The 22,975-nt window shown below is 49.9% G+C and overlaps 1 protein-coding gene across 1 annotated transcript in view; it reads right to left on the bottom strand.

Moving 5' to 3' along the window:
- Window positions 1-624: 624 nt before the first annotated feature.
- ABCB9 (ATP binding cassette subfamily B member 9) overlaps window positions 625-22,975 on the bottom strand; it is a 30,339-nt gene continuing 7,988 nt past the window's right edge. The window contains exons 3-12 of the mRNA XM_006015238.2: window positions 22,440-22,554; window positions 21,244-21,374; window positions 19,125-19,330; window positions 16,936-17,133; window positions 11,314-11,442; window positions 9,379-9,567; window positions 7,422-7,595; window positions 5,814-5,973; window positions 5,086-5,222; window positions 625-3,204 (exon numbers count right to left, since the gene is read on the bottom strand). Coding sequence (XP_006015300.1) covers window positions 2,908-3,204; window positions 5,086-5,222; window positions 5,814-5,973; window positions 7,422-7,595; window positions 9,379-9,567; window positions 11,314-11,442; window positions 16,936-17,133; window positions 19,125-19,330; window positions 21,244-21,374; window positions 22,440-22,554 — 1,736 coding nt within the window. The 3' untranslated portion in view covers window positions 625-2,907. The remainder of the gene's footprint in view (window positions 3,205-5,085; window positions 5,223-5,813; window positions 5,974-7,421; window positions 7,596-9,378; window positions 9,568-11,313; window positions 11,443-16,935; window positions 17,134-19,124; window positions 19,331-21,243; window positions 21,375-22,439; window positions 22,555-22,975) is intronic.

Below are 22,975 nucleotides of genomic sequence, written 5' to 3'. Positions count from 1 at the left end.
TAACTGGAGTTGAAAGTAATTGTGAAACCAAGATGATGTGGTGCTAACCAACCGTGTTCAAAGAGCTTTGGGTAGAATTTGTGCTGCTAACCAAACCCAAGTTCCTTTCCCTAAGCAAGGTAAAGTAGCAACAGGACAATCTAAGGCAAGAGCACAGTTTTTAAGCAGTGGGAGAGTCTAGTTTTCGTTTTTGCAGTATAAATGTTCTCTTAGTATGGAATAAAAGTATCCACCGCACAGGGAGGAGCACGTCAGAATAGCTCTTGTGTTTTGGGTCCGAGCCCTACCTTGTTTGCCGAGAGTTTCCCCATACAAATAAGACCCAAAGCAGCAGCCTCCAACACGGTGACTCACAGGCAACAACAGTCTGTGATGCTCTCACACATTGTGGCCACAGGTACTTAGGAAGTGAAAACCAAGGCCTTTGTCACTGTGGTCCAGGTTGAGGGGAGAAGCAAAGCAGGACATTCTCTGTAGCTCACTATAAGCCAAGTACTTTTGCTCAAAGGCCAGTGAAGGCTGGAGACCAGAGACCATGGGACAGAGCCAACCCACTCCCATCACATTTCCTTGAGTATTTTGGGGTGTATATATTTCCTCCAGCTTCTTCAAGCTTTCCGTCGATAAAAAAGGAATTAGTTATTATGACTGTCTGAAAAGAGGGGTTTAGAAGGACACACACATTTTAACCCTCACTGCAGCAATGGCAGAGATAGAAAAAAATGCCATGTGATGTGCTCTTCCCTTTTACTTCCTTGAGTCAAGATAAGCTAGCACTCTGCAGCCCCAGGCAGTGTTTGCTAGGTTCATGGCCTAGGCTCTGCACACTTTAAAATCAAGGAGAGAATACTTCCATTCTTATAGACTACTGGCAAATACCCTCTCTTAATTATACCAACAGAAAACCAGAGTTACTCTTCCCCATTCCAGCTACTGGACCAGTTCATCCACTTAGCACACCTACAGCATCATTTTTCGCCCCAAGCAGACCTTGACCACCTATCCACCTTGAAGTGCGGAACTATCTCCAGAACGATATGGCCGACTCTTTAAAGGGAGGAGGCACTGTCAAGCAAAGCAGGCACATAAAATAAAAAAGGTCTTCTATCCAGAGGTGCAGTTGTTTTACCACATTAAAAAATATCATGCTTAAGACAGAGCCAGTATGGGACACGCTGCTTTCTGACCTGGAGATAGCATCCTGCAAAGGGAAGGCAGAATAACAAGGTAAGATGCAGAATAAAAACCAGCTATTAGCTGGCTTATCATCACCTACTCCCAAGCTCCAAGGCAACTATCAGATGCTGACAATTTCAACACACATGATCCTCATAGACACTGTGTCTCATCCTTTCCAGTGACTGAGACAGAAGGAGATTGTGCATCATGTATTTGCATGTTGCTTCAAGACATCACCTAGAAACTCCCCTGGCTTATTTTATTTGGAGGCAAAAGGACCCTTGAGACTTTGGCTCGGAAGCTGAGCAGCAGAGGTAGTGTTTTATTTGTAAGGTATCCCCCTGGAGGACACTAACCGTTTGTAAAACATTGCCAAACCAAAAAACCAAACAAATAGAAAACCCAGAACATGGCAAAAAATCCGATCAAATGTTATAGAGCAGCATTCAAAAACTGGAACGTAATTACTAGGAGATCTAAAGTGCTTGAGGTCATTTCTTCCCCGTGTGTGACCTGACTCACCCTTCCCTTTGCGAAACACAATGCTATTTCTCAAACCACACCTTGCTGGCTGCACACACGCTCTTACCAATCTTTACGGCACGGTAAAGACATTAAGGCAGATTCATCAGTGATGTATGGAATAAGGATATGTGTCTCCCTTTTTTTCCCCCTCCTCTTATTAAAAAAAACACACCAAAAATCAAAGAAACAACTTCCCATGCAGTGAAACTGATACAGTATCCCCAAACCAAGGCTTTGGCAGGATCTATAAAGTGCCATCATTCAGATCTGATGTTCCCTTTTTAAGAAATGGTGATTAAGAAATCAAGTGCTAGGACTGAGTTAAAAAGAAAGAGTCAACAGACAAACTTTGAAATAGGACTGACTAGCACCCAACAGACATGGAAGCTAGACAGCCATCATGCCGCTGCCCATAGAGAGACAGCGCTTCAAAAAATCGACTGAGTTAAGATCAAACTTCTCATCCTTTAAAAATAAAAAGCTCACAGAACAGCAGCAATGAATCTGAAAGCAGAACCCGCTCACAGACCCCTGGCTCTTGACATGGAAGGCAGCCAATAAATGATAAAAGCTTGACAAAGTCATGTATGAGAGCTTGACCCTGCAGGGCTCCTCACTGATCTCCCTGATTCCAGTGGATATTATGTGCCTGTGGACTGAGCTGGTTACCCATGGAGGCCAAGGAGAGTCTTTGTATTGACTTTGGTGCATGCTGAATTGGCCCTAGAGTGTCGGCAAGGTCAGGACCTTCTGTGCTACCCACCACCTGGCTATGGAGTCAGGAAACTGCCTCCTGACATGCTTTAGGCGGGCCAGTTTGACCCATCCACACAGGCATATAACATCCATTGCAATAACAGCAATTCCAGGTGCATATCAATGGGAGACGCATCCCAGTCAAGCGGAAATATCAACTCTAAGAAAAGAAACTTGGTAGAAACATGGGGATTTGCTCCAGACCCAGCTTCTCAGAGTGAATCTGGCCTGTTTCCCTATTTTGCCAGCAAGGGTCTGCCTACTGGTGTGTACGCAGGAAGCTTTAGTGTGCGTGTGTGCGTATGTGTGTGATTAGTAAACAGGCCTTGTTCTACAGCACGGACTCCTAGGTCGGCGTTCCAGCAAGCGTCTCCAATGGACTCCTTGGTGCTCTCGCTTGCGAGCAAAAGTATTGCAACTACCCTGCCCCGAGGCAGAGAAAGGCAGCTATATCCTAAATTCCTCCAAGTTTTCTGACATCTTCGCTGACTCGGTCCTCACAGCATCCAGGCTGGTCACCAGCTGACAACTGTCCCCCGTGCCAGTTTCAAGCCCCAGGATCTGTCTCTGCACCAGCTTGGAATAAAGGCCGCCTTCATCCATGAGTGCTTTATGTGTCCCCTGCTGCACCACCCGGCCCTTGTCTAGAACAATGATGTTGTGTGCTTTCTCGACAGTGCTCAGCCTGTGGGCTATGACAAGCACAGTGTGGCTCTGCAGATCACCGTATATTGCTTGCTGAATCTGTTGGAAGGAAAAAAAGGGAACACACAAAAGGCACTGTCATTGGTCTGGGAGGAAACACAGGGGCTTTGTGGCTCCTTACTAAGACATCTGTATCTGCGGCTTTCCTCTCTAGATGCACAGAGGACCTACAAACAGGACACCCCCTTAAAGTTAACAGAAGATAAAGGGCTATGGACGTTATTGTCACAAGCTATGCAAACTTCAGCCCACGCATCCTCCGTGCAGAATGCCACGGCCACTACCATAGGTGTAAAGGTTGGTGGTGTTGAGCGTATGGACCCGATCCCGCACGCTGAATGTTCCTTAGGGCTGGGCCCTGATTTGGAAAGTGACTCAGCATTGCCTTGCACCAACAAATACAGGGTTTGGCAAGGCAAAGCTAGCAGCTGGCTGAGCGCAGACAAAGGCAGCACAATATGTGAAAGCAGCATCACAATAGACTGATGTCTGCATTAAGGGAACCAGCTGGCCAGCAGGTATGGTTTCCAGTATACACACCTCTCTGTTCAGAAAGCATCTCCCAGTTGTCATCATAAATAAAGCAGCTGATTTAATTGGCATAAAGCCCCAAATACATTCCTGGTACACCCAGACCTTTAGTTTGAGTGCCTCAGGCACTGTGCTTGAAGTCTACAGAGACAGTTTCAACCCTTCATGCTGTTAGGCTCTTAAGGACTTCCAAATTCCAGCTGCTCTAGTGTGGACTACAAAGATACCTTATATACACATACATTAATAATTAGTTTTCTCCTCATCAGAATCTTCCCATCGCCCTGTTGTGATGGGTGACAGCTGATCCTAGAGATTGCTGCATGTCAGTGGGGTTATTATATATAGTATTCATTACATTGCTTTAGCGTAAGCATAGAGTATGTTGTATTAAACACCCTTCTGCTACCACTGCCAACATCAATGTTCAAGAACCAGCATCTCTAAATTGCAGAGGCATCCTGCTTTGGAAGATGCAGTGCAGTCCATGCATCTCATCATGGTGCCTCGTAAACAGGGGCAGTGCTACATAATAAGCCTAAACACTGGTTCCAGCATCCCAGCCCCATAGCACTGCACTGTATCATCAACACATGCTCTGCCCTCATGCTGTAGTGTGGGACTCCTGACTCACCGTTTGACTCATGAGAACTAATGAGTCAGCCAGGCAAGGAATTATTCCAGCTGCATTATATTGTGGGCTTCAGGTCTCTCCCTCTGAGGCTGATTCAGTTACTGGATCTGAGGTCAGGTTGCTTCTTCAGGCTGCGACTTCATCAAGCCCTTGTATGCCAAGCTGGAAGTAGCGCTGGGGGATTCACCCTCTTTCCTCTTACCAAACCAGTATCCTTGTGCAGTCTAATTGGGCACTGGGGTAGAGAGGTGTCACACCTCAGCCAGACATAAGACAGGCTCTCGCTGCTCTTGGACACTGAGAAACCCTCCTTGCGCTCTCTCTGCAAGGGCAGACCTGCACAGCCTGATGTCCTGGCTACTTTCCAGCCCTGGTAATTATCATCTGCCTTTGTGCAATTTCAACTGGACACAACATTCTTCATTTCCTGTCCTAAACAATGCGCAGCAAGGCTATGCAAAGATTAACTCCTTTAACACCTTGCTAATAGACAGAGACATGACTGTACCCTGAATTAGTAACATCTGGATGTTGACTTGGAGGATGCTTAGTTACAACTTTGTTTGATTCCTCCTTGCCAATCAGTCTCTGGTTCAAACTTGTTTTTATCTCAGTTGCCAGCTGTTACAGAGGCTACATGTTATGCCCAGACTATGCAGGTCCACAATCTAGAAATTACAACTCAGGTCCAGTCGTAGAGCAAGCCCGGAGTAGAGTCTCTTTGGCCTGAATTAAACTGATTCAGCTCTACTCACCGCATGTTCACTCTCTGCATCTAGCGCACTTGTGGCTTCATCCAGTATTAGGATCGAGGGGTTTCTGATCAAAGCCCTTGCAATTGCCACTCTCTGCTTCTGGCCACCAGATAGCTGAGTTCCTTTTTCACCAGCTTCTGTTGGATTAATGGGATAAAATGACAGAAGAATCATGAAGATGCAGCGTGAAGATGGGCTGGCTTCCTTTCACTTCAGAGCACATTAAAGATGCGGCAGTGTTGCATTGCTGGACACACGTTTAGATCAAAGATCAGCTAGGTATCATATTGGCCACTGAGTCCAATCCACTCTGTTTTATCTAGCTCTGCTTTTTTCTGTGGCATTTTTTTTGCTGCCAGGATTTCCAGGTAGCAAATTTTGCCCCTGTGGTACAAATTTGCAGCATGGGGCATGTTTTAACATGCTGGGCATGCAGTTTGTGACCCTGCAAGGAGGTTGGCAGGGCCACAAACTGCACAAGCCTGCACATCTGGATCCGGCCCCTGGGTTTATCTTGTGAAGCATATTTCTCAACTAACAGTGCCATATGGCACCCTGTGGCACCCCGGTTCCACAGCACCCTGGTTGAGAATCAGTGCATTAACCTGTGCTCAAAGGCTCCATTCACAATTACCGATTGTAAGCTGCTCCCGCAGGCATGAAATGCTTTAAATAGTTAAAGCGCCTGACTCCTGCTGCACAAAAGCCAATGAAATAGTTTTCTATACCTGTGTGATAGCCGTCTTGCAACTCTGAGATAAACGCATGGGCATTGGCCTTCTGGGCGGATTGAACCACTGACTCGAAAGAGACCGAAGTTAGACCATATGAAATATTGTCAGCAATGGACCGAGCAAACAACACTGGCTCTTGGCTCACCAGAGAAATCTGCAGAAAGGAAGGGGAGAATCAGCCAGTCAGAACCAAGTGAGAAGAGTCACAGTTTAATGACTACAGTCTTCTTTCTGGTGATCATCATTTGTTCCAGTTGGCTTAGCGAGTGCAGATGGCTGAGTTCCACCATCAATGTAGCCACAGAGTGCCTGACCCAGGGCTTTCAGCCAGGCCTCTAATTGCACTTTCTTAGCCTGCCCGAGTGAACAACAGGGCTGGACTCTGCAAATGAACCGTGTTAACTGTTTCACTGCTGGTCCTTGCTCTAGCGATTGCGTATCAGGACAGTGGTGCAAACACATTTTGCCACCTGCGACTGGCTGGGATGGGGGCACACACCAAGCTCAGCCTAACTGAGAAAGGACATGTGAGTTGTTCAGCCTCTAAACTCAGACCGGGAACATTTGGCTGTGCCTTGTGGTCCTCTCCACTTTTGGAAAGTACTGGCTGAGGCAACGGCCTAGCAACCCACACAATCAGCTGACATACAAAACCAATTAAAGCGTGAGGTCAGGATTAAGTGCTCCATGCCAACAGAGCACAATGGCTTAGCGGGGTGGCAAAGAATCAGACCTGAAACAGCCACACTGCAGACATATGCTGCAGCTCTCCAAGACACACTTGAATTCCAGAATTGGAAAGCAATGGACACGACTGCTGTCATTTCTTACTTGCTTAGCAACAGCTTTTGCCTCCCACCTGTAAAGCACCCACTTCAAATGGCAGAAGACGCGCTGCATTTCGAAGCTGCCTTGCATTTAAAAACAAAGAAAATCTTCTTAGCGATTGCTTAGAGGGATAGATATGTATAGAGAGCATGGGTTAAAGCTCATCTGTAAAAATAATTCTCTTCCTTACTTGTGTTAGTAACATAAATAGAAAGGATTTAAAAAAAAAAAATCTTAACAGGCTTTTAGCAACGCATGTGATTGGCTTGCCTTTAAAATATCTCAACACAGACAACAAATATTGGCTGGTCACTTCTATGTTTGCTTTCAAGTCAGTTCTCAGATTGGGTTCTCATAGACAAGCTCACTGTGGTGCACCCTGAGTTATAAACCCAACAGGAGAAGGGCTATATGTCGGAAAAAAGGATGATCTTGTGTTGAAAAGCACAGGGACTAGCACGCAAGAAACTAGTTTCACGGCTGGCTCTGATGTCCCCTAACACCAGTAACTTGCTCTTTCTGAACCTGTTTCCCCAAAGAAGGAAAAGGGAAAGAAAAGGTTGATTTTTGTGAATGTTTTCCCCACCATGGGAATCTTGAAACTTTTTGGGTGGGGTGCAGGAGTGGGGATTCAACTTCAGGCTTTGGGGGCACATTTTGGAAGAGGCCAAATTTTGGCCCACATTTGTCCACACTGTGTGGCCTGAATAGTCTACAGTGCTATGCTCCACGGCAGATTACAGCTGTAATACATTGATCACTAGTAACTCGTACCACTGAGTGCAGGTATTTGTGATCATACATGTTAATAGGCCGCTCGTCCAGCAGGACTTGCCCATCTTGAAGAGGGTAGAAATTCTCCAGTATGTTGACACAAGAGCTTTTCCCGCTGCCCGATGGACCCACCAACGCGGTCACCTTGCCAGGAGAGAGGGTGAAGGACACGTTCTGTAACAGAAAGATAAATGATACCAAAGACGTTAATCTGTCAGAGATCATCTGAGATCAGAGGCAGATTCTTGGTCTGACCGGCCCCTTGAGGGATCCGAGAGATGTGGACTTCTGTCTCAATATTAAACAGCGATGAGAGGCATTCTAGCATCTAATTTCACATCAGGACTTTTTCAAAGAGGCAAAATTATAGACACCGATACCAGAGTAAACTTCTGCTCAGCCCTCTGCTGATCCCTGCTGTGCAGAGGACCTGACGCTACATTGTCCAGATTAGAAGAGACCAACTCAGGCAGCTACATCATTTCTTTTGATGAAAATCAAGAAAAAGGTGAAGCAAACAGTCTGGGACAAACTGGGCTGGTCAGGTTACAAGAAGTGACGGAAGCGGCTTTGTGGCTCTTGGCAGAGTTACAGTTTGGCATGACAACAACCTAACAGACCCTAGAAGTTGGAGGAAATGTTCCCAGTTGAAATCACCTAGCTGTGTTTCCACTGAGTGAATATTCATGGGTCCAGCTGCCGTCCTTCCTGGGCATGATTTACAGCAGGGGGAAGGGTGGACTGAATGGAGCGAAAGTCCCTCCTCCTGGCTGCTCCTATGTCCACCAGGACACTGCTGGACCTTCCTTGTCCTGATGCTGGGAAACATCTTGACCAGGCCAGGCCTTCGAGAGAGAAACAACGGTATTCCTACCAGCTTCCCACAACTCCCGAGTCCCTGCAGTCTTGCTTGTCGGACTTGGGCTCCTGCTCTTACTCCTCCCTTGTGTGTCCTCTTCCTTCCCCACATTAGTTTTCCTCTTTCCTACCTCTCTCCCTTGTTCTTACTCCATTAAGAGCCTGGCTTAGCTGGCAAAGACAACTCCACCTTTTACAACCCCACGGCAAGCTTGAGATAAGGAGGGCAGCTCTAGGCAATGCCTTAAAACAGCCTGATGCTGATACAGGCTCCCCCAGTGCGGAGTGGCCAAGGAGACCGTGGTCCCGACCTGCATTTCTCCAACAGCCAGCCTGCAGGCACTAGAAGCACCAAAGAGAGAAGCCGTGCTTTCTAATTCTGCCTTTCTCTTCTGCTCCTTTTGCATGCGTTTCCCTAATTTTCTCTTTAAGGAAACAGAAGCAAACTCAAACAATGACAGCAGCAGCTACAGTTGCTCCACACCATCTGTTCTACCCATCGAGCCTTTCCCGGAGTGGATGGTCAATATGATCTTTAACACCATCTGAAAGACTGGAGTTTTGCTTATTAAAAAAAAAGTCTTAATACCAAAGTAAGGAAAAGGGAAGAAGGGAAATTGTTGCAATGCAACCCTTACTTAACATCTTAACTCCTTCTCTTCTTTGGTGTCTTTAATAAATGGCTCCAAAAAAAACCAGAAAGAAAGAAAAACTAGTGGTGGTTTTTACAGGAGCCAGCCAGTATTAGGCTGGCATAAGACCCTGAGCCACACTTCATTGTTTCATGTTGCAACAGTGAATGAGAGTTTGACTAACATCTTCCTTATTGGTCCCGTGACGTCCCATTTACACAGGCACCATCCTGTAGGCTTGTTCCTCACAATCTATTTTTCAAGGCTTTGCCAAGCCCAGATTTAAATTACTTCAACATTGGGGCTTTCAGCACTTCCCTGGGGAGATTACACCACTGTTTGCTATTTGTCCGTAACTGGCTTGCTGAAAAAACATTGCACTTGGCCTAGTCAAGCAGGGGATGCTCTCTCCAGAGCTATGTCTTTAGCGCCACAGCACTGAATGCAGGGCATCCCGTGACTCTCACCTGCAGGACTTGTGTTGCAGGGCGGGTGCGGTAGGAAAAAGTCACGTTTCTGAACTCCACTTTACCATCCACGTGGTCTGGGGCCAACGTCCCATCATTCAACATCATTGGCTTGCGATCGATAAACTCAAACACTTTCTCGGCAGCTCCAACTCCCTGCATCAGTCCACTGTAGACAGAGCCAACAGACTACAAGGGAACACAAAAGAGGTCCACGGTTAGACCTGTCTGTAGGATGGGCCTAGAGAAAGGATTCATTAATACAGAGGGAAAAATAACAATCATTAAAATAGAGCTCTGTCTTGGATCCCAGCATACATAGTGCTAGAAAGCAACTTCCCAGATCCCATGGTGGCTCGGGGCTCAGTCTAACACTAGCTGCACATGTGAGCGTGTCACCATGAAAGGACCCGTGGTAAGCGTGTGTGTATGAGTGTGAAAATCAGGGGCAGAAAATAAGGGAGAGGTCTCCCCGAAAACATCCACACATGGATTAAAACATGTCTGTCTTCTCTCTGACAAAGACAAGCCGCTCCCCATAACAACCATACTCTGCAGTGGTTCGATGCCTACAGGACTCGAACATGTTCTGTCAGCGCTGAGCGCAGCCACCCACCCAACACTACCACGCAGGGGCAGTTGACAGAAAGACACCCCCTAACATTTTCTTTGACACTTTTTTTTCAGCTTCCACCCCATGCCCAAGCTCTCAGACAAGGCTCTCGGAAAAGCTTGGCTAAGGAACAACAGCTTGGAATCTGCGCGAGCTGCTGCAGCCCCGAGAACAGATGGCCTGTGCCAAAAGTGTGGGTTTTAATTCGGGTTGATTTCTGCACAAAGGCAGGGGTGGCTGGAGCACCCTGGTGATTGCACTCAGCCGGGGCAAAACCTGGACACGATCATTTCTGTCCTGCTTAGCGGAAATTGGAGGATCCCAAGAGACAGGCCGACATGTGCAGACCCTGCAAACCACACGCCACCCCGCCCAGAATCCTGTCTCCCTCGTTCTCTGCCAAATTAGCAGCTTGAAGCCAATTACCAAGGAAAAAAAAAAGAATACAATTAAGTTTTTAATGGACCCTGAAATTTAACAGGCAATCTCTAAATCCTTCTATCCTTCATACAGGAAAACTGGCCTGCAAGGCATCCAAGACTCAGCCCTTCAAGCTACAGGCCTACGGAGCTCCCCACTCCACTTCCGACCACCAGTGTCTCATTGCAAGATGAGTGGCTTTCAACGACGTGGTTCTTCCTGGCCAGTGCTATTTGCTGAGCATGGCTGTCTCCTCCGCCCATCTTTGGGAATGGGAGGCACTGGGCGAGGAAGCTGGAGGCGAAGACATGGTTCTAACAGAGGACATCCCAGATGCCAGCAGTTAGCACAGCAGCAAAGGTCATTTTGATCCTGAAAAATGTGATCTAGAAAGCTAATGGGAACAAAGCTCAGAGCCAGGCTCTCTGCTGTTGTACAACAGCGTCTCTCCATAGAAATCCGTAGGCCAGATTGACACCAGCCCAGGACCTGGCTCCCAGGGCCCTCCAGATCCAGATTCTCTTACGCTGTTCAGAGCAGCAGCATCCACACACATCCCGTGACATCCAAAGCAGCTTTTTAATGGGATAAATGGGCCCACGGTCACTCTTTTCATGGTGCCTCCTCCCCAGGATAGGAGTGCGGTGATATCATTACCCTTGACACAACTTTCCGGTAAAACCCTACTTTCACCACAAAGCCTACACACACCTCCCATAGATTGAGAGTATCATGGAGAGAAAGCACACAGCTTTCTGTGCTGTGTCTATTTTAAAATACTCAGAAAATGGTAAAATGCTACCCCACTTAAGACCTCAGCAGAAGCTACCCTTCTTCTTCCCCTCTCCAGCCGTCCACCCCAGGGCACGAGAGAATCTGGGACATGGGGAAACTGTACTCACCTCCATGCAGTCTCCCAGGACGAACTCATAAATAATGAAGGAGATCAGGTTTCCACTGGTCATTTGCCCAGAGATCACCAGGTGGCCGCCGTAGTAGAGGATGCTGACCTGCACCACGAGAAGCGTCAGCTGCAATCAAGCACAGACATACAAAAAAATCAACCAGCTGCTTCTCTGGTGCACCCGTGATCCAAAACTCTGCCACCCACACCCCCAAACATTCAGGGTACCTGGGCTGTCTGCCTCGAGGCTGTACAAAGTGACTGCAAGTCCAAGACAAGGAGCATGGATAGTAGAGGGATAAAATAGTTTGAACGCAGGCAGATGTGCACCTTTTATTCATACTGATGGACAAGGTGTCTAAATCCCCTCAGTTACTTTGAAAGGATGAAGTGTAAAGCATCTGATGAACAAGGGACAGCTAGTGCACGCAGCAGTGCAGGGTCATCAACATTTAAAGAGGGCTTTCAAGGCAGGACTGAGGAAGCCACATGTATCTGGATTAGGCCCAACTTCAGGAGGGAGGCCAAACTGGTCCCAACATTTGCATTAGATGGCACCAAACTCTCGGTATGTCCCTACAACAGTTTGTTAGCCTCTGAAACGGGAAACAGCTCCGTGCGATCCGAGGCCCAAGACGGTGGGGAAATTTCAGGTCTGGGGACTTGAAGGTAAATGCCCTGCCCATTCCCTGAAACATTTGTTTGGGATTCGGAGGCCTCTCTCCCTGCTGCGCTGGCCTGGGAAGCATGAGGAGCTAGGAAGTGCTGCAGTCAGCTGGTGTCTTCTCCGGCCATCGTGAAGCACAGTCAGCTGCAGAATAGCTGGAGGTGCGTGGACATTTCAGATGAGATGAACAACCTCAAACAGCCTGAGCTTCGTCAATGAGCATGGCGCATACAGCCTGGATCCTAGGCAAGCCTCCTTACTGTTCAGAAGTACTGGAAGATTTCCGTGCACAGTTAATAGTCTCCAATCCCAAAAAGCACTGGGAGGAAAGGGGATCTTGCAGCTAAGTGACAGAGCCAGGACCCGGGAGAGTTGGGTTCATGTCCACATCCTCGTCCAGGCGCTTTGCTGGGGAAGGAAGCTGGCAGCGAAGACACAGGGTAACTGGGTTTCCATTTCCAGCCTACTGTTTTGTGAAGCATCGTCTTCCCTCTCCCAATCCAGTCTCTGGAGAACGTAACGCTCGCTGCGTGTGCATCCAGTGCCCAGCACAACGGGGCCTGGTCCCGTAATCTGCTACAGCCTCCAGGCTTCTCTGGGCCGTAAAGAAAAGCACAACAAGCGGCAGTTTGCTGTTCCCATTGCCCTCCCAGGCAGTTGTGGCCGCTCAGCTCTTCCAAAAGCAGCAGAGAAGACTCCTATGCACCCAATGCCGAAGAAAATTGCCCTCGCCGTGACACCTTATAACACATTTCCCTGATGAAAGGCTCCACGTAGTACCTTGTCTTCGGTGACATTTTACCAAAATAGCCCTCTTTACACTAAAATAGCCCTCTTTACTCTAAACCTGTCCTGAGCCACCCATTCTCCCAACAGCCTTGGCGGGCAATTGGCCTCATAACAGCGGAAGCAACAAGGCTCCTCTTCCCACAGAAATTTGCCTTCCTGCGGTTAAAGCAAAAAAACCAACAAACCACGTGAACACCACTTGGCAGCCCAGGCAGTGTCAGCAGCAGTTTAAGTTTATGGGAGATGCGAAAAATGAGAGCATTTAGCATTTAACGAGCCTGTAACACAGCAGTACAGGCACACGCTCCTGGTCCCGGTGAGAGGTGCCCTGCAGCTGTACGTTTCATCCCTGAAATCCTTCAAGTATCTCCAAAGTTCGGAGCCGGCCTTGGGAAGGGCAGCCGGGCGGCTCTGGAACAGACAAAGCTCTCCACCTCCAGGGCAGGGCTGCCACATGCTCCCATGCCAGGGCCCATGTAGACATCTGCACCCGAGTGCGTTTCCAAGGACAAAACTGCTGTGCGTGAACCAACCTGAAGTGAGCACCGCTTCTGGCTGGCTTTGCTCGGCTTCCCTTTCAAGTGGCACGTGAAAGGGCTCAGGGCTGCTTCACTCAGCTCGACTCCTGACACTAGCCCCGACAGGTGGGAAAAGACAGCGATGCCACGCCGGGAGGCTCAGTGAGGGTAGTGGAATAAAAGATAGCAAAGGCCCCTTTTCTAAAGGTCTGCTGAGCTCCTGTCGAAGCTGCAGGGACAGAGCGAGACAGAAGCACTTCCCTGGGCATACAGAAACACAGAGCTATTGCCCTCTGGAAGCAGGGGGAGTACGCGGCACATGTGCTGCATACATGTGTTTGTGCTGTGCTGGTCACAAAGGACTCCTGCCTGTTGCCGTGTGCCAGGGCGTGTATTGGCAAGGGAACAAAGCAGCTTTTGTAGCTGCGGAAGTGACGGTGGTTTCCCAGCGTTTGCTCTTCTCAGCGTACCAGGGCGTGGACCAGGGAGGGAAGCCCGTCGGGAACTCGGACCTGGCTGCTTCTGCATCCAACCCAGGAGCTATTTCTGCTCAGCTGGTTGTCTCCTGGCCCTGATCAATCCTCTGTTCTCCTCTCCCTGCACAATGAGACTTGCCCTCCACTTCTCTGACTCCTTTTCCCTCTTCTGGGATCCAGCCATGAAATTCCCCAGCATTTCTCCTCTTCTCCTCCCTTCTCTGGCCAGGAACACATCTGGTGCTGAGAGGCAGCTCGCACAGCTGTCTGGCGGAGTGGCAGAGAATGTGACAGCTCAGGTTCGGGCATCGGAGGGGCTGAGAAATGGCGCTACTCCAGCCTTAGGGGCCACAGTGATAAAACGCTGCTTTTTCTTCAGTGTTGATTCCATCTCCACAGTCTCTGTCAAGCAGATGGTGAGCTTGGAAAGGAGGCTTTCCATATCCCACTTTGTGCAGAATTACCTTACCCATCCCCATGGGAACCTGCAGGTGACTGGGCAGAACAGGTGGGATGGCAGTAGATGGGCAAGCGATTGCTTGGACATTTTTCCCCTGATACAGGTCCCCAAGGGGCAGACGGCTGCTGTTCAGGAAGGCTGCACAGACATACAGCCATGCTATGCACCAAAACGTTCCCTCTAGTGCTCTGGTAGAAGACATACAAGCGACACCACAAAAGCTATCCGGCCTTGCAAGACCCATGCCGTAATAGAGCACTCTCGCTGCCCTACATTCAGTTAAAACACGTGCGCGTTGATACAGGGCTGGTTGCACAGTACACACAAATTCTCCGAAACCCCTGGGCTAACCAAGCCAAGAGATCCATTAAAAACAGCCAAGAGCGCCTTCTATTTCCTTGGCATTTTGGAACATCTCACTTCGGGAAATATCCCTCGCAACAGGCTAAGGCAGCTGAAAGCTCAGGGTGTCACTCAGATGGCAAATCCCTATCTTTGCTCTATGCCTCCATCATATCAGGAAATGTGTCTCTCTGACAATGCATTTGATTTTTAAACTTCTGAGTGCTGCTCTCCTGAAAGTGGGCAAAAAATGTTGCCCAGCTTGGGAAAGAGAGATGGGGAAGTGCTGGTTCGCCTTACATGCCTGCGGGACTTGATATTTCAGAGACACAAATGCAGCGGAGCTCCAATTCCCCTGGGAGGTGGATGCTATTTTGAGCACGTGGGAGAGACTGGGGAGACAAAAGCCAGCAGACTCAGAACAGCTCCCAGCTCACTTCTGCTCAAATTAGCCGTGGCCTGCAGATACCCAGAACAACTGTGGTGCCAACCTCCCTGCCCCGTGGGGCTGCAATGCAGCACTGGAACAGACCCCTCTTCCCAGCACTGTCGTGCTGGCGTCTGCCTGAGTTGTGGGAGATGCATTCGCCTCCGTCTTAAATGAGAATGGACCCAAACTCTCCTCAAAATCCTGGTTGTTGCTTGTAGTCTCTTGGCATCCTTCAGTGCTGTTCACAGACATTGGGGTTCAGTGGTGTCCTCCAGCTCAAGGGCTAGCACTGGGGTTGTATTGCTCCGGGTAATCCAGAACCCCTGCCTTAAGCATGGGTGCACGAGGCATGACAACACCCTGCTTGTAGGACAGGAGATGCAGACACTGCATAGTTGCACATGGGGCACTCATAGCTCCGCGCCTACATTAAATCAGGTCAGTTCAGCCCCTGAACAGCAGGGAGCACAGAGACAAGACTGCACAAAGCAATGCAGTGTGGGATAGCAGCAGGAAGACTCCCAGAGCTGGAGTCATTCTTGCAAAATCCAGGCATGTCTACACCAACCTTTTTTTCCCCAGACTAACTCATCCTAAAACAGATGCTATGCACGTACAAAGTAGACGATCTGATACACAAGCCATTGCTGCGTCATCACAACAATCGATACTGGGTGGACTCAGGGCCTTGCACCCCAAAAAACCAAAATTTAATGTAAAAAAGCCTCCCTGTCCTGATAAGTCCTTAGAGCTCAATTCAGCTCTCGTGTGAAGCCTTCAAGGGATGCTGGATCTGACTGTCACAGAAAACGTGAAAAATAAACCCAGTTCACATTTCCCTAGTGCCTGTCATTCAAGGTCCCCCCCTCCCCATACTTTGGAAAGAGAAGTATAACCCAAGGGGGCAGCGATCTATCCAGAGTCACTTGAGTCACAGCCGAGGGCAAAACATGAAATCTAGAAACCCGGAGCTGATCTGCCCCTCTTCAGCCGCTGCCGAGTTAGCCACAGAGAGCAGCCAACTAAAAATATCCATTCTGCAAGCAAGTTATTTGCAAACAAATCCCCTTGTTATTCTTCTCCCAAGATCTGACCTCCGGGTTCTGTATTTACCTTGGGAGAGGTGCTATTAAGCCAGAACTAAATTGGTTGGTTTCAATTTGCTCCGACCCGCAGGAACAGTTCTTTCTATTTTTAACAACCCCCCCACTGCAACACATGCTGCAAGCTTCGCTTCGAATGATCCCAAAAATGGTCTAGTTTTGCTGCCAGGCCAGAAGCTTCCCCCCACACAAACCTGGCAGGATGTTGGAAGGAGGTCAAAAGCCTCCTCTGAATCACAAACCTTTCTGCGAAGCTGCTTACATCTTTGAAGTTAAGGGCCTGAGGCGAGGCTCGTGTGAACCATTTAGGTAGCTTTGGTTATCAGTGGATGCTGGAGATGCCTTGACATCTAGTCTTGGCTAGGGAAAAAAGAGCTTTTCAAAATACGGTCTAGGCTGAAAACATCTAAGTCGGTGCCTGAGCAGAATATCAGATCCCATCAGGAACCCTTTCACAGCTCGGGTTACCAAAAAGTTGCTGGCTCGAGTAGGCAAGGCGGCGATCTGCATGCAGAGCGCGCTGAACGACCTTGAGCGGTAGTCGGTTAAAGAGTGCAGAAACTGCCTATTTGACAAGGCTATTAAAAATCCTTAACAGAGGGCAGAGCAGCTCTTCGGAGAGGGAGAAGTCAAGCCTGGCAGTTGTTAGAAGCCGTCCAGCCTGGTTAGAAGATTTCCAGACCTGGGTCTTATCTTACAAGGAGCAAACCCTTTGTACACGTGGCCCGCAACAAAGCTCAGCCCACAGAGCAGAAACGGTGGCACCCGGCCCCTGGCACCACACAAGTTACTGAAGGCGAAGGGACAGGAATGGGACACGGCAGGGGACACCTACCCCACTGGACCACACGTAGTAGGTATAGGCCATGGCTTCCTTCTTGTTCAGCTTGTAGACCTGCTGCAGCTTCTCCCAGTAGACATGGGCTTCCACCTCCTCGTTCGCAAAGCTACGAACAGTCTTCATGGCCGAAATGGTTTCTTCTGCCGTGTTGTTGGCCTTTGCCAGAGCACTCTGAACTTCCTTGGAGAGCTTCTGCAGAGGGCAAAGAGGGGAGGGGAAGCAGAAGAGCAGAGTTATTTTCCTCCTCCAAACAACACGCTGCCCACCTGAGAAGCAGGGGTTTGGAGACCAGGGTCAGTTCACCGTCCCTCTGTCCCCAGGCTGGCAGGCCACTGTGGACCATAGCCCTCCAGAGTCACCATTATTGTTACTTGTAGAGTGCCAAGAGGCTGAAACGGAAACCAGAGACCTGTCGTACACACAGACACGCAGAGGAACGGACACTTCCAGCTCCAAGGGGCTGGCGAGTCTGAACAAACAAGTGTCATCCCGGTAGGAGAACGGATGCTTTATCCTCCCTGTTTAGCAGGCAAAGATCCCAGACTCAGGGCCGGATTAACCTTTTAGTGGGCCCTAGGCAAACAAACTCATGGACCCCCAGCTGAAGCTGAAATTTTTATATTACTTTTTGCACGCAATAATTATATGTAGAATAAGCACAACTGGGCCCCTTCTCCACTTAGAGCCCTTGGCATGTGCCTAGTTTGCCTATGCGTTAATCCGGCCCTGCCCAGACTAAACGATATGCCCAAGGCTGCAAAGGAAATCGGTGGCAGAGTTCAGAACTGACCCCAGATCCCCAGAACGTGTTGGGATCTCTAAGCACATGGGGACAGTTAGCAAGGCCCCACGACAGCAGCTAGGAAGAGGTTCCCCAGGTGCATGCCCCAAAGCGGCTCATGTACACACACAAGGCAGTGAATGATGTACAGCCACTACCCAGGCTGCGCGTTCGCTCTCCTAGCAAGACGGAGCTCAAGGGGAAGGGCCACGGTGGCTGTGATGACTCTGCTCTTGCAGCATGCCAATGTGCACATGCCATGTTGGAGGCTTTCCCTAGAGAGGCCCGAGTTGCCTCATGGCTAGAAGCACAGAGCCGGAGGAGCATGAAGGACGCAACCTGCTTTTCACAGAAGAGGAAGCGTGCGCTGACCGAGTCGAGTGCTCCACCCCATGGAGGACGCGGCGCTTAGCTTCTGGAGGAGGGGCGAGCCATACGGGGCTGGGCAGCTCCTGAGCGCACACCCTGACCGGTATTACAGGTTCTGACAGTGTGGGCAGCACAGCAGTTGAATCAGCACAGGCAATAGGAAGGGCTCGGTTACATCATCCCTGGGGCCCTGGGGAGGATGCCTCCCCGCGGCACGTTTTCTATTGTCTCACCCAGCCTTGCTAAAGTCTTAGGCTACAGGGAGTCCGCCAGATCTACCCTCTAAGAGGAGTCACGGTGGGACTCAGAAGGGAGAGGAACAGAGGAAACTCAGGGCACGCAGCACTGGACATGGTGCACACCCAGCTCTTCCTTTTAGGCGACACACACCTTTTATATCCCCACTGCTGGAGACTGCACAGCTCCATTAGCCCGGCTAAGAGAGAGAGGGAAGCCTGAAGACAGAGGGACTTCGAATGCCCAGCAACCTCCTGCTTGCTCAGCTTGATGAGATGAGACCCACTGCGCACACGCCCAGCACCTCCCCCACTACAGGCGGGAAACAGCCAAAGTCTGGACAAGAGTCTGGGGTGAACAGGTGTGGCCAGGACAAGCAGCAGGATCTGGTTGGGAGAAGTGACTCCTTCGAGGAAGCGATAGGCAAGGCCCAGGCAGATTCAGACCGATGTAAGAGGGGCTAACGTTCACTGCAGAGTCGATAGTGATGGCTAGCCACAGCGCAGTCCTCTCCCTATCAGCAGCACCAGACAGTCAAGTTATACTCCCCGCCGTGCTGCAACCTTGCTTGCCTTCTTGCTGAACGCCATGGAAGCAGATGAATTCCTTTGAGCCACGGCTGGCTCTGGGCACAGGTCCCCACAAGGTCAAGTCTGGCCTCATCCCACCTCTCTTTGCTCACTGCTCATCTTCAAATCAGGCCAGAAAAGATGTCATAAGTCACTTGGCTACCAGTCGCCTCGTGGGGGGCTAAGAGGGAGTGGGCATAAGCAAGAGAGATGAGCCCTCTGCCTACCTTGTAGTATTTGCCATAGAGGTCAGACACCAGCATGATGATGGGGAAGCCCATGAACGTGACCAGGGAGAGCTGCCAAGACAGGCTGAACATGAAGGCAATCACTCCCATCGCCTTCACCATATTACGCAGGAAGATGTTGATGTTCTGGGACACCAGGTCACTCACAATAGTGGTGTCCGATGTCAGCCGGGAGATGATGTCCCCTGCAAGAGACAGGGTGGGGATGGAGAGACAGCACTGAGCCATCACCGTCCCCGGACTACCTCCCACCCTCCCATTAGGTGAGCCACATGTGATTTCTTGACGCACGAGCCCACCCAAAAGTTCATCAGGGAGATGCAAAGCCATGTGCACAGACCTGGATGGACAGATCTGTGGGGAGGACCTCTGATCTAGACTCCCGGGGTTCAAATCCAACCTCCATTAGCAGAGGCTGGAGGCTCTTACTCCCAGCTGACAGCTCCAGGGATGGTGTAAACCTAGGCTGGCAGGTCTTACCCAAAGCCTGAACAAAGCATCCTCAGCACAAAACCTACAACCATCCCGGGCACTTTTGCTGGTAATTTTGGTACAGGCTAAGAATCAACTGGGCTAGGGAGGCTGAGCCAGCCTCACATCCCTAGAGGCAGTGTGGAGACACCCTGGTTGTTAGGGGTGCACGGGACTGTGCGGTTATCGGATGCCGCCCTGACGTTGAGGGCACCTACAGCCCCAGGGCCGTCGCCTGGTGCTAAATTCATGCAGATGTTTTTAATAAAAAACTAGAGTTTACATTGTTCTGGGTCCACATCCTTGGTGCCCAAGAGCCAGAACACATGAGCGTGCAATCAGTTCAGTGCATCAGTTTAAGCCCTGGCTGCTCAGCTGTTTTTATGTGCAGTGCACTGAACTGACCTGGGCTCCTTCCTGTGTCATCCTAGAACCCAAGCGGGCAAAGCCCGATGAAAAAAGTACATGACATAGACAACTCCTGCAGTGGTCCCCCGGGGTGAAACACCTTGGGTTTTGGAAGGGCAACTGGGTTTTGGAGGCTTCTGCATCCTGTCGTGGTTCCAAAGGAACCCCGTGAACTTTGGCTGTCCCCTGTGCAGACATGACTACAGAGGGACAGAGAGCCAAAGTCGTGGGCGTCTTGGTCACGCTGCATGTTATGGCCAGAAACCTCAGCCCGCTGGCCAGGCCGGTTGAGACAGGATCTACTCACCTACTACAAGCAAACTCTTTGTCTACGGCTACCCCCGTCACACCCTGCAATAAGGGTATTAGGATCCCCACCCACCTTAAATACGGCAACAGCCTCGAGGCTAAAAATACTGTGGAGGTGGAATTAAGTGAGGGAAGAGTTATTCTGAGTGTCGTCAGTGCTCCTCTATAGAAAAGGCCCTTTGGAAAATGGAAAAAATACAGAGACGGGTAGGGTTTGCTTTTCAGAGGTGCAATCCATGGAGGCAGCAGAGCTAAAACGTGATGGATTTGAAGGTAGCAGTGCCCCTGAGCGGGGACTGGAGACACCTGATCAGCAGGAGCTGGAGAGAGGTGGAAAAATCAGGGGAGATGAGCTGTGGTGGGACAGCAAGGAGGCCCTGTCCTTCCAGTGTAATCCAGTTCAGGTCAATAGTGACTGCAAGTGTGAACCCATTGAGGGCTGTATGGAAACCACTGAGGTGCACAGACAGGGTAGCGAAAGGGACGCTTGGGTGACACGCTGGCTAGGAACACGGCTTTCTATCTTCCCTACGGCTAGTCCAGAGAGCAACAGCTCTCTACTGCTACCAGCCAACGGGGCAGCTCCTCTGGCTCCAAAGCTGTCTCTGCTGTTGTCTATCCCTACTGAGGACCGGGAGGTGGACTGTTACACCCACAAGGCATAGGTTGCACCCTTGTACAGATGCACAGGGGACTTGATTGTGCTACCAGTACTCCTATTTTCGACACGTGGCAAGATGCAATTTAGCCATGCATCCTTAGCCCAAGGCCCTGACAAGCATTTTAGCGGGTACTCGGAAGTCACTGCTTTAGCGTTTCAGGTCAATGGCTTCTTAAGCTCAGATCCTCAAAGCCTGAGATACCAAACTGGAGTAGCATGGTCTGAGAAATGCCCCTGGGAGAAACCCACCTGTGCGGTTCTCATCAAAGAAACTCATTTCCTGCGAGACCAGTGACTTGAAGAGGCAGTTGCGGAGTCGAATGTTCAGCCTGGCGAATACGAGCGTGAAAACGCCACCCCGGATACCTGCGGCAAATGAGCTAATTGCAGATAAGAGACGTTATAGAACAATGGACACGAAATACAACTCAGCAAATCAAGCAAGCCTCCGCATACCAATTCGATGCGAGGGAACGGGGGCCACTGATAGCACATGGCGCTGCCAAGGTCCATCACCCTGGGACCTCCAGATCCTGCTCAAACATGGATTAACTGGGTCTGACAAACACTCTGGATATCATTATGCCCATTTTACAGGGGAGAAAGCTGAAGCAGGAAGCAGGAACGTGATCTCCCCAGCAGAAACATGCCAAAAGACCCCAGTTGCCACCTCTCGGGCTGTGCTTTAATGACTAGACAAGGCCTCTTCGACATGTTATCATCCGGGCATCCCGTATGGTAGGTGGCACCCACTTCCGTTAGGAGGTGGGACATGAGAAATGTTTGTAACCAAACTCAGAACTGGGCTAATATCACCTGGTTTCAGTACCAACTAACTTTAAACAACAGAATAGAAATAAAACATGCCTTGGTCAAACCCAGGTTTCTTTTAGAGAGTTTCAAACCACAAACACTTCACGTCATTCCTACTCAAAAGCAGAATAATCCTGTCTCATCTCAGGTGTGTTGGTGCTGGTGGGGGGCAACCTGCCGTAACTGGCCTTGGCAGACAAGCTGTCACGATATCCAGTCCCCCCTGCCCGCTGGATCTGCCAGTTTTGTGCAGCTGTCACCAGCTGGGGGGCAGGCATGGGCTGATACCTCGACTCTGAGCTTTCCCTGACCTCAGAAGAGGCATCAGAGAGACAAAATGCAAACAAGCTGCTTAAAATTTCCTGTCCCCGCTGGAGTTTGTAAATACTGTGGCTGTCTATGAGTCCCCGGTCATCCCTCCGCTAACCATAACCGCCACTCAGAATGACACAGCCGGGGCAGGGAATTACACCTTTGTGCTCGAGAATGGCCATTAGCCATACAGAGCAATGCCACAAGGCCAAACGCTTCGTAAAACACTCACCCAGTCTTGACAACACTGGGGAAGAAGGTTTAGACCTCAACACAAGAAACGTCACGCAAGCAAAGCACAAATAATCTGCCGCAGTTACCTTCCTATGGCGAGCAGAGACATAATCATCACTGCGGTGGAAAACTGGTCCATGCTCTTCTGGATGACTATGCCGTCAATGGCCAAACCTGTGTAATATGGAAGGAAGGTTTCTCCTGTTTGGAGAGGCAGAAGACAAGAATTAGAGCAACATGCAAGGTTTTAGACGCAGAATGGTTCGGGGGGAGGAAGATATAGCAGCAGAGGTTCATTCATTTCCAAAAAGAATAAGATCTTTGAAGGCCCGTAGACATCCGAGCCGCTAACACCTGAGATTACTGCAGGATCTAACAAGCTTTTCACCACCGATCAGCGTTCCCTCTAAGCCGTGCAGTGTTCGAGGCCGTGCAAGTGCGCCTGGCACCGCAGCATGAGCGCGCCTGCGCGGCCGTGCACGCCGCACAGCTTCGAGGGAACGCTGCCACTGATGCTGCTTGTTTGCACCACTCGGCCCAGGGGGGCCAAGGAAATGGCAGCGTTGTCACGGACCCGACGAGAAGCAGGTTCGGACTCTGGTTTCCTGAAAGATTCAAAGTC

The sequence above is a fragment of the Alligator sinensis genome, unplaced genomic scaffold, assembly GCF_000455745.1.
Source record: "Alligator sinensis unplaced genomic scaffold, ASM45574v1 scaffold628_2, whole genome shotgun sequence".
NCBI lineage: Eukaryota > Metazoa > Chordata > Crocodylia > Alligatoridae > Alligator > Alligator sinensis.
This window is presented reverse-complemented; position numbering and strand designations above follow the sequence as displayed.